The sequence below is a fragment of the Schistocerca nitens genome, chromosome 2 (genome assembly GCF_023898315.1).
Source record: "Schistocerca nitens isolate TAMUIC-IGC-003100 chromosome 2, iqSchNite1.1, whole genome shotgun sequence".
Classification (NCBI taxonomy): Eukaryota; Metazoa; Arthropoda; class Insecta; order Orthoptera; family Acrididae; genus Schistocerca; species Schistocerca nitens.
In genome coordinates, this window is record NC_064615.1 from 191,118,790 (window position 1) to 191,130,881 (window position 12,092).

Sequence of the window (12,092 nt, forward strand, 5' to 3'; positions counted from 1 at the left end):
TCTTCCGTTTTCGCTGTTTTACTGTGTCCACGACCTCCGCGTCGGCTATTTTTGCGTGTATTACATTGACACAGCATTTGAACAATGACTTCGACCCAATTCCTAACGCCGGATTTTGTGATCGACAGGCATTGTGTTGCGGGCGATGTACACCCGCCAGGACTGCAACACGATGCCTCTCACCGACGCAACAATTACGCCAATTTCGCAGGACGTTTTCGAGCCTGAGGTTAGGAGTGGGTATGACTCCAGCTATCAAATGCCTTTGTTCCCACCACATGTGCCCTCCCTCATCAACTGTGCAGTTACCTCTTACGGATCTCCATGCAGTGTGGGACCAATGCTGATTTCTGCAAATGCTTCGTCGGACAACCTACCACGACCAGGACAACAATTTGCCATGCCGCAATCCGTGAACTACCATGTGGATACCTGCCACGTAGCCGGAACTGCTTCGTTCACAGGTCAACCTACTCAGCATCCGACCATGCCCGCACCTGCCTCGGTTCAGCATCAGCACTTGCTACTTCGATACCTTGGCCTGCAACAGGAACAATAACTTGTTATCTGTGCCTGACCTCCACCTCCGTCCCACTGCTACACCTCAGTGTTTTGTGCCACGACATTCACCTTATCCACACACCGTTTTGAGTCGAGTGACTATGAACAGTGAACTTTCACACATTCCGTCCCATGTTCGCCATCATTTCCCACAATGTTCTTCTAGACAGCCCTCACCTTCGCAGCCTTCCTGCAACACAGGGTGTCCTGGCTCTGATCATATGTCGAGCTTTCCATGGACTAACACTCATTCTCAAACTTTGAACTTTTTGTCACCTGTCGCCCACGCACTGGCTCCAGTCGAGCTTCCGCTACCATTCTCAGCACACCTCGGTGCCTCATCCACATCGGTCTTCCACGACACGTCGAACCAAACACACCCGCAACATGTTGAGCTTCCACAACCGTGTCGGCCTTCTGCGTTGCGACGGATCACGGTCAACCACTACGTGTCACCTTCACGCTGCCTCCCGAACAGTCATCGTTGCCACATCCCCTGGAGGCACACTCTCCCGGAATACTACAGCAACAACAGCTCGTTTCAGGCAGTGCCCTGACGAAATCAACTCAACCTGTTCTTCTGAACATTCTATAATGCATACTGATGCTGCCGCCGTTTAATCCCGACAGAGCTACAACCTAGTTCAAAATTGCGGACGAAGTGTTCGAACATTACAAACTCGACGAGTCAACCAGGTTTCTGTGCCTCATCACCCACCTGCACGACCAGGAGGACTTGATTGCTGACCTGGTCGATGCCCTGGACTCATCTACCTGGTACACTCTAGCCAAAGAGACAGTTCTATGTCGCCTTGCACACTCAACTGAGGCAGCAATACGGCAAGTGCTCCACGTCGAGCAACTAGGCAACGGCAAACCTTACCAGCTCTGGAGATGGCTACATGCCCTGGTCAGCGCTGATCTATTCTCTGACACAGCTCTTCTCACCATATGGTCAGATAAACTATCTCCTCACATCCGCTTTGCTCTGACTCAAAGGCCCCCTGAACCTGTCGAGCAAAGAATGACGATTGCTGACAAGCTACACGATGCATCACTGCTCCACTTTGCCAGCCACTGCCTACCTGCCAAGTCTCAGGTTCAGGCTCATCGCCCTGCGGCCAGACGCGGCTGGGGCCGTACTGTGCCGACCGTTCCGCTCGCTCCGGGAAGCAGTAACCAAGCAACTGGGACGTCACCGGCTCTTCCTGCAGTATGCCCCCTCCTGCAACCGAACCTGCTGCAGCCACTGAACCTCGGCCACCACCACTGGCAACGAACTTTCCACAGGAAATGCAACCACACTACCCGTACTGTTACTTCCACACACGGTTTGGTGAGGCGGCACGGAATTGCAGACCGCCCTGCTACTTCCCAAACGCCAATCACAGATAGGTTTGGGTGCCACCTCCTGCACACAACATGACAGGCACCACCCAGTGCTCCATTCTGTCCGAGAACAACCGGATAATTGCAGATGACTTTACATTAAAGACATTTCGTCGGGATACCTTTTCTGAGTGGACACAGGCACCGATGTTTCACTGCCACCCACGTCCTTCGAGTAATCGAACATCCGCCCTCATCATACTTCACTGCAAGCCATGAATTCAACTAAACTACAATGCTCAGGTTCAACTTCACACATCGTCTCAATCTCCTCAAACTGCAAACTCGAGTGGACTTTTTCAGTGTGCGAAATTGACGAACCTATACTAGGCATTGACTTCTTGTGACACCACAAACTTTCACTGGACGTAGTGCGAAACACCGTGTTTCACCATCCGTCATCCGTCCAAGACTCACTTCCCCTGTGCTCCGTCGAGCAACCCCATCTCCCCCCCAAGACACATCGGTCCAGGCTCATCTCATCCGTACATGCTTGTCTCTGTCGACAATGTTACAAGAAACAATGCAAAAGTGCCTTGTCGAGCTCAAACACGTCACTCGCCTACGCAAGGAAAACTTCGAGCTCTCCCTCCGGCTCCACGAAACACAGCTCCAGCTCTCAGTTGCAGCAAAGAAATTACAGACACTACAGCAAGGACAAAGCAAGGTCAGTAAGTGTGCTGAATCTGCTTGCAATCCCAGCAATCGAGCCTCCGTGTGTTTACCTCCCGCTACCCCTCACAACTGTGCCATCAAGACTGCTATAACATATACTGACAGCTCCGCAGGGTCACACCCTCCTAACACGGCAGCGGTTGACAACCTCCGGCGTCATTGAACCCACTGCCAGTAGCTGGTCTACGCCCATACATATGACACCCAAGAAAGACGGGTCATGGTGCATGTGCAGAGATTACCATCGACTAAACGTACAAACAATTAAGGACACCTACCTCATACCCAACATTCCCGACTTACCAGTTCGCTCGCAGGTCAACCATGTTTCTGTCATTGATTGCAAACGGGCCTACCACCATATCCCCATGGCACCTGAAGATATCGAGAAGACAGCAATCACCACCCCGATTGGGTTATTCCAGTTTCGATTCATGCACTTCAATCTGAAAAACGCAACCCAGACCTGGCAATGGTTCATCAACGAAGTGCTATTTGATCTAAAATTCTGCTTTGCATATCTTGATGACATTCTTGTGTTCAGCTCCTCCATCAAGGACAACATTCGACATGTGCAAACTGTTATAAATGCTCTCGTGGCAGGAGGCATCGAGACCAACCAGGACAAATTGCAGCTACATCAACCCGCTGTCACTTTTCTTGGTTTTTGGGTCTCTGCCGACGGCATTTCATCACCCCCTGAGAAAGTACAAACAATACTAAACCTACCCAGACCTTCGTCTTTCAAAGAGCTCTGGCACTTTCTGGGGACAGTTAATTATTATCGCTGACATCTACCTCGGGCTGCGGAGATTCAGGCTCCACTTACGGATGCCTTGGCAGGTACCAACACTTCCGGATCTCGGCCCGTTCTATGGACCCCTGCTATGACTGACTCTTTCTCTGCCCTCAAAAATCTTCTTGCCGAGGCCTGAACCATTGTTCTACCTCATCCCAATGCGCAGCTTTTCATCACCACAGATGTGAGTGATACTGCCATCGGCACTGTCCTTAGCCAGACAATCGATGTCCAAACTTTGCCTCTGCAGTTCTTCTCACACTAGCTCACCAATGCACAATGCCAGCCGGTGTGGCCGTGCGGTTCTAAGCGCTTCAGTTTGGAACCGCGTGACCGCTACGGTCGCAGGTTCGAATCCTGCCTCGGGCATGGATGTGTGTGATGTCCTTAGGTTAGTTAGGTTTAAGTAGTTCTAAGTTCTAGGGGACTGATGACCTCAGAAGTTAAGTCCCATAGTGCTCAGAGCCATTTGAACCATTTGAACCAACCAATGCACAATGGAAATATTCCGCGTTTGACAGGGAGTTGCTCTCAGTCTACAAAGCGATCAAGCATTTTAAGACTGACGTTGAGGGACGCCCTTTCTATGTTTTAACAGACCACAAACCCCTGGCTGCGGCCATTATAAACCTGCCAGCTGACCCGCCTCCTCGCCGCTTCAGATACATGGACTTCATATCTCGGTTCACCACCAATGTCAGACACATAAAGGGTGCTGACAATATACACTCCTGGAAATGGAAAAAAGAACACATTGACACCGGTGTGTCAGACCCACCATACTTGCTCCGGACACTGCGAGAGGGCTGTACAAGCATTGATCACACGCACGGCACAGCGGACACACCAGGAACCGTGATGTTGGCCGTTGAATGGCGCTAGCTGCGCAGCATTTGTGCACCGCCGCCGTCAGTGTCAGCCAGTTTGCCGTGGCATATGGAGCTCCATCGCAGTCTTTAACACTGGTAGCATGCCGCGACAGCGTGGACGTGAACCGTATGTGCAGTTGACGGACTTTGAGCGAGGGCGTATAGTGGGCATGCGGGAGGCCAGGTGGACGTACCGCCGAATTGCTCAACACGTGGGGTGTGAGGTCTCCACAGTACATCGATGTTGTCGCCAGTGGTCGGCGGAAGGTGCACGTGCCCGTCGACCTGGGACCGGACCGCAGCGACGCCGGATGCACGCCAAGACCGTAGGATCCTGCGCAGTGCCGTAGGGGACCGCACCGCCACTTCCCAGCAAATTAGGGACACTGTTGCTCCTGGGGTATCGGCGAGGACCATTCGCAACCGTCTCCATGAAGCTGGGCTACGGTCCTGCACACCGTTAGGCCGTCTTCCGCTCACGCCCCAACATCGTGCAGCCCGCCTCCAGTGGTGTCGCGACAGGCGTGAATGGAGGGACAAATGGAGACGTGTCGTCTTCAGCGATGAGAGTCGCTTCTGCCTTGGTGCCAATGATGGTCGTATGCGTGTTTGGCGCCGTGCAGGTGAGTGCCACAATCAGGACTGCATACGACCGAGGCACACAGGGCCAACACCCGGCATCATGGTGTGGGGAGCGATCTCCTACACTGGCCGTACACCACTGGTGATCATCGAGGGGACACTGAATAGTGCACGGTACATCCAAACCATCATCGAACCCATCGTTCTACCATTCCTAGACCGGCAAGGGAACTTGCTGTTCCAACAGGACAATGCACGTCCGCATGTATCCCGTGCCACCCAACGTGCTCTAGAAGGTGTACGTCAACTACCCTGGCCAGCAAGATCTCCGGATCTGTCCCCCATTGAGCATTTTTGGGACTGGATGAAGCGTCGTCTCACGCGGTCTGCACGTCCAGCACGAACGCTGGTCCAACTGAGGCGCCAGGTGGAAATGGCATGGCAAGCCATTCCACAGGACTACATCCAGCATCTCTACGATCGTCTCCATGGGAGAATAGCAGCCTGCATTGCTGCGAAAGGTGGATATACACTGTACTAGTGCCGACATTGTGCATGCTCTGTTGCCTGTGTCTATGTGCCTGTGGTTCTGTCAGTGTGATCTTGTGGTGTATCTGACCCCAGGAATGTGTCAATAAAGTTTCCCCTTCCTGGGACAATGAATTCACGGTGTTCTTATTTCAATTTCCAGGAGTGTAGTTGCTGATTTCCTTTCACGAGTCAACGCCGTTCATTCGCTGTTAGACCTCTCTGAACTGCGTAACCTCCAACCTACCAATGAGGATACACAAAACCTGATTTCAGACTCTACTTCTTCACTACATTTCGTCCGCACCACCTTCCCTGGAATTTCTGGTGAGATCTGGTGCGACAATAGTACGGGCACATTATGCCCCCTCATACCAACCAAGCTCCATCAAGCTGTCTTCAACGCACTGCATAATTTAGCCCACCCCGGTGTTCGTGCAGCCGCCCGCCTTGTTGTGGGGTGCTTTGTGTGGAGAAATTTCAACAAGGACTACCAGCAATGGGCACACTCCTACATCGTATGCCAATGCTGCAGAGGTCACAAGCACACTTCACCACCCTCTGCATCTTTTCAATCCCTCCTGGGGTTTTCCAGCGTATTCATATTGATATTGTCGGCCTTCTCCCCCCCTCTAACGGCTTTCGTTATGTTCTCTCGTCTATCGACCAAACAACTCGCTGGGTCGAGGCTGTCCCCCTCCCCAAAATTATGGCAGAAACTGATGCTCGAGCTTACCGTGCAGCATTCGGCACCCGGCTCCCACGGACCACCCCTGCTGACGCCATAGTCACACCCCCCCCCCCCCCCCCCCCCCGCCTCTCAAGAGTACTCCGCACAGCGGGGCGGACTATGTGGCGCCGATGGGGTCGACACCAGCATCTATCTGAGTATCGTCTTTGAACTAAGGTAAACATTATCTTTGTGCAGTTCCGCTGTGTCAGTTCTTTGTAAGCCTTTGATGTGTTTAGGGCAAAACGAACTACTGCAAAATGGGAGTGTTGTTTGGTGTAACCAACCCAAACTTCCCCCTCACCCGGTTAACTATAATATGAATATAAATTGCACCTCCATTGGCCCAGCAATTACTTCTACAGGTATATCCTGCAAACCATCGTGATATACACTGCAGAGAGTACTTTCCACTGGCATTCAGCTATACAAATAAAAATAAGTTTTTTTGGAAATAATTGTGGATGAACACCTGTCATTGAAGGAGCACTTAAATCATATTTGTAAGAAAGTCAGTACAGATATGTACTAACATAAAATGGGTATCAGCTTTCCTGGATCACAATACCTTACAGCAATACTACGTCAGATTACTATATCTGCATCTTTAGTATAGTATGGAGATACACAGTGGCACATCAGCAGTCTATACCAAAAGACTTTTTAGACAAAACAGGCAACAGCTAAGCTAAAGATGAGAGCCTTGTAGAGAAGTTTTAAGAAAATATAAAATACTTAAAATCTATTTCTCTGTACCTCCAAGAAAGCAGTCATTTTTGTGAAACTAAATTCAGAACATAATGTAATGAACAGTAATGTATATAACAATATTGTGAAAAAAAAGTTGCTACTCACCATATAGTGGAGATGCTGAGTTGCAGATAGGTACAACAAAAAAAACTGTCACAAATATAGCTTTTGGCCAGTAAGGCCTTCATCAAGATTAGACGACAAACACACACCAATACACACTCATGCAAGTCACACACACAAGATTGTACTCTTGGGCATCTGAGGCCACACACAATATATATAAACTACAGTGAATGAGGTGTGGGGAGGGGAGGGGAGGGGAGGGGAGGGGATGGGAGGGGTGGGGAGGGGGAGGGGGAGGGGGAGGGGGAGGGGGAGGAGAAGGGGGAGGGGTGGAGGGTTTTTCACTAAACTATAAGTAAGTTAGTTATAAGGTACAGTACTGACTTTTGGGAAAATTTTAGCAACTTAATGTGCATACTAAAATCATAAAAAGGAATTATTAGAAGTGTGTAATATGCATCCAAGGAAGTCAAATTGTCCAGTGTTTAAACATTTGAAACTAACAGTGTCCTGACAATATATCTTTGATATTATCATTTTTTGCCTTTATAATTATGCAAGGAGAACTGCTTTGATCACACTTATAATGCAAGAACAAAGAAAATTGTGTGCTTCCTGCTTATCATTTAAACTTATATGCTCAGAATCTCCATTATATGGGAATGAAAATTTACAATAGATTAAAAGCCAAGAACATTCTGAGTATGAACTTACATTTACTGAAAAGTGATGCTACTATTCCGTTGAAGATTTGATGAATGATAAACTGAATATTTGAGCAAGATGTAGCATATCAATTGTCTTGTTATATGAATATGAAAAGGTAGCTTTTCACAAAAAGTTAAATTAATGTTTAAATACAACTCCATATAATTATCTCTAGTTTTATGTCAGTGAAATTGTTTTAACTATGTTTTGACGTGTCTCCTGTACTCTAATCAAATTATTAGCATATGTATGTTATGAGATGAATAAATCATAATTCACAATAAACAGGCTGCAGACCAGAGTCCCCATACAACAAGGACTATTTTCTTCCAGAAATAATATACTGTCGATCTGTTGCAAAATTATTTAAATCCCTTTACTGTGGTTTCAATGATTATAAAAATGTCTTCTTCAGAAGGAAACACTGACAACTGGGTTACATGTTGTGCCTGAGGTATATTAAAATATAGCCAAAAGGCATCATTCATGTAGTTTAACATAAGTCTGCCACAACATTTAACCCAGTTGTCAATATTTCCTTCTAAAGAAAACGTTTTTATAGATGTTCAACCTATGGTAAAGGCATTTAAATACATCTTCCATTTCCAGAAGAAGATTTCATATTACAGTTGCTGTCCAGCCATGTACAAACTTGATTTCATATTACAGTTGCTGTCCAGCCATGTACAAACTTTCAGAGGCAATTTGCTGTAATAGAGTACACATGATTTTAAGAAAGCAAAATAAAACATGTTAAAGAATAAGCCTAAACTGAAAGTTCTGGGCAGATAACCATGTGCATTAGCACAGTGCTTCTGGGATCTGGGTATTGTGCATCAGCTCCAGATCGAATCTGCGCAGTGGATTAATGATGAGGCATGTTATGCAAGCCAGACTGGTTGTGGTTTTTAGGCAGTTTCCCACATACAACTGAGTGGGTACTGGGTTCATGTCATGCCTGCGTCCCATCTCAGTGACACAATTTGCAAATACTTAGAAAAATGTTCACACACTTTCACATGGGATAATGCAAGATGCAGACAGGTGGGGCACACAAATTCTGTCTCAGCAGGAAAGTGGTGGGGACAGAAAGTGTATCTAGGCATCCTCTACCACTAACATTTGCCAAATCCAGGAATGAACATGCTGACTCAGTAAAAAAAGAAAAAAAAATAATTTATGTGCTTATTAACATAGAGGTGCTTGTATGGAATAGCAGATTTCAAACTGTAATAATGTACCATCAAGTTACTACTAGTGTATATAACTGTGATCTTGTTTTTGTAACAGAAAACAGTTAATTTATAATCTTCACCTTTTATATCAATGCAAGCATTTATCTTTTACTGGTAAGAGACATATAATTAGTACAAACTTGTATCTCATTACAGACAAGGACGGATGGTAGAAGATGTGTTCTGAAATTCTCCCACTAGGTGTTTCCATTAAACATCATTTTGTTTCAAATGTCAAGCCAAATCCCTTTCAACCATCTAATTTCCAAACTGTTATTTTATTGGGCTACCAGTTTCAGTGATATATTACACCATCTTGTGGCCTCCTGACTAATGTGTAGGAAGAGTCCAAACTCAGTTCTGGTCATAATAGGAGCCAGCATTCAAAGACTGATATCTGCAGAATGCTGGCCCATGTTTTGACTGGAACTGAGGTTGGATCTTCCTACATGTCAGTCAAGTGGCCGGAAGACGGCGTAACATATTGCCAAAACTGGTAGCCCAATAAAATAACAAATGACCTGTATGGGAAGTTTTCCCATTGTTGGCCCAATAGGGACAGTGTCAATTAGTGCCTACATTATTTCATTGTGCAAAAGTCTTTAATTGTGATGTTTTTGTCCAATTTTCTAAAATCACTATGTCACTCAACATTGTGACTGTGCTTATGATACTTAGGTTGATAATCCTTTGCCGCACTAACATATTGTTAATTATTCCATCAAGTGTACGATTACTGCCAGAAAACTTGATGGCAAAAACTTTAACAAAATGCAATATGTATCTTTTCACTATATACATACGACAGAGATTTGTGAAACCTGAATTGGCAATTGCGACAAATATATCAAAAGTGGAAGTAAACTTGATTGATATTCAATGTCATATACTGTGTGGGCTGGGTCATTTGAAGTACCTTGTTGCCACTGACAGTTTTCAGCCTTTTGCAATGATCAAGAGGATAAGCGTGACATACTGAGAGTACCAAAGCAGGTAAAGTGGATTAGCTATATATAGTGCCCTGTCAGGTGAAGAGTTGTTCACCCTCGGCATAACTGACAAGAACTCACAAATTTTTAGAGACAATGTGTGCAATGGTCTGTTGAACAGTGAACGGTCTTTCTGTGTGGAACCCCACTACATTGAGTGCACAATTGTGTGAAGACTGTTACAATCTGACACAGCAACTATGAGCTAAGAAACATGTGACAAAGTGAAAGACAGTAATAGTGATAATTAGGAGTGAGAGACAGTGGACAGGGACAATGACAATAAGACTTAGTAATTCAAGTGGCTGAACTAGACAGAAAGAGTGAATAAATGACAGTGCACAGTTTATGGGAGTAACATTGATATGGTACTGCAGTTCATGACAAAACTCAGTCTTCAAGTAGAAGCTGCAGTTAAGAAACCCAGTGCTTGCAGCCAGTCAGTGTATGAGTTCAACCAATGTCACCTCCTGGAGCAAAGCAGGCCACAGAAAATCAGCATGTAATCTGCAAATGAAGCTTAGGTGATGCAGGCAGATGAGTGGGGTTCCAGCAGATGATGGTATTGACAGCAACAATACTGTACCTCCCCGACAAAACAAGATAAAGTGGATTAGTTACAGTGTCCCTTGATTTCCAGATTGGACAAAAGCACTGAAAAAATCTGTGTTTCAATCATGTTTGTTCAGAATAGGACTATCAATGAACTGGTGGAAATGACTGAAATATCCTTGAGTTCATACCAAAGAATTTTGACTGAATATCTGAAGATGAAACATGTTGCAGCAGAATTCATTCTGTGTGTTCTTTCTGATGATCAGATCGCCAATTGTTTGTGTATTTGCTGGAAGTGAAAGAACAGTTAGAAACTGATCCAGGTTATGGATACAACCCAAAAACCAAGCAACAATTCAGCCAGTGGAAGACTCCTTTATGATCAAAGCCAAAGAAACCAAGGCAGATAAGATTCAATGTGAAGACAATGCCTGTTTGTTGTTTCCACATTGAGGGGATCATCCACCATTACTTTGTTCTCAGGTTACCACAATCAACCATTTCAAGACACAGAAGAAGTGGCGGAGGGGAGGGGCATATCTTCAGATCAGTTTAAAAACTGCTTCCACCAATGGAAAAAATGTGGGGAATGTGTATTACGTCTGAAGGACACTATTTTGAAGGTGTTGAAGTTCTGAAAATGTCCCATCAAATACATAATTTTTTGTAGAACAGTTTTCTCTATTTTTGGGTCCCCTCTTCCACCCCCCACCCCCCCATCCCCTCATATGCAAACTAAAGCTGTGACAATGTACGAAAATTGATTGTTATATGGACAGCAAATAAAAAAAATAATAAAATAACATGCATCATGAAATAAAATATTAATAAATAATCTTAAACCAAGTATTTCATGATATTATTTTTTAATCACCTGTAATCTGCAGTTTCAGATTTTCAGTAATAAACTGCTCTATTTGAGGAAAATACGCCGGGAGAAACTGAAGAATCACAATGCATCTGTGTTTTCTTATCTTTGTGCTTTGTAATACATTCAACAGTAGTTAAAATGAAACATTTTTTTAAGTTGAAATTGTGTGTGTCTGACAGGTTGTTACTTACTGTATTCCACAAGCATCAGGTGTTCTCCGGAAGCATATTGCATAGTGCATGTTTGCTATGTACTGTGAATCAAGTGAGCCTGGAGTGTTATAGTTAAATGACATGTAAGTGCCTCTTCGTTCAGGATAATACTGCAGACAGCCTGGAGGTGCTGCAAAAAATACTTTTGCATATTAATGCAGTTAAAATAATTCCCAGTTCCACAAAAATAAATAAGATATTTAAAAAAATAAGAACAAAATCTGCAGCAAAGACCTAAAATCAAATCAAAAATCAAACATAAATCTATAAATCAATTACAGTGGTAGTCCACATATAATGTAAAAGTAATTTAATGTGTCATAAAATGTATTACTCCTTAATTTACCTATACGAGTGAGGAAAACTGGCTTTCAAGTGTGTACACACTTAAATCGTATTATTACAAACATCTGCTCATATCCAAAATAACTGATATTTTTGCTGCACACAACACTCATTCATTCATTTTCCTTATCAATCTTCTATACACATGTAAACTGTAGTCACCTGCCGTTATTATGTCTGTATGCTCAGGCTTGTCTCAGGAAATAATGTAGGTCATCAACAGTATCT

The 12,092-nt window shown here is 45.0% G+C and overlaps 1 protein-coding gene across 1 annotated transcript in view; it reads right to left on the reverse strand.

The window, feature by feature from the left end:
* Nucleotides 1-12,092, reverse strand: part of LOC126235878 (uncharacterized) — a 201,046-nt gene that overhangs the window by 19,205 nt on the left and 169,749 nt on the right. Inside the window, exon 8 of the mRNA XM_049944788.1 lies at nucleotides 11,499-11,649. Coding sequence (XP_049800745.1) covers nucleotides 11,499-11,649 — 151 coding nt within the window. The remainder of the gene's footprint in view (nucleotides 1-11,498; nucleotides 11,650-12,092) is intronic.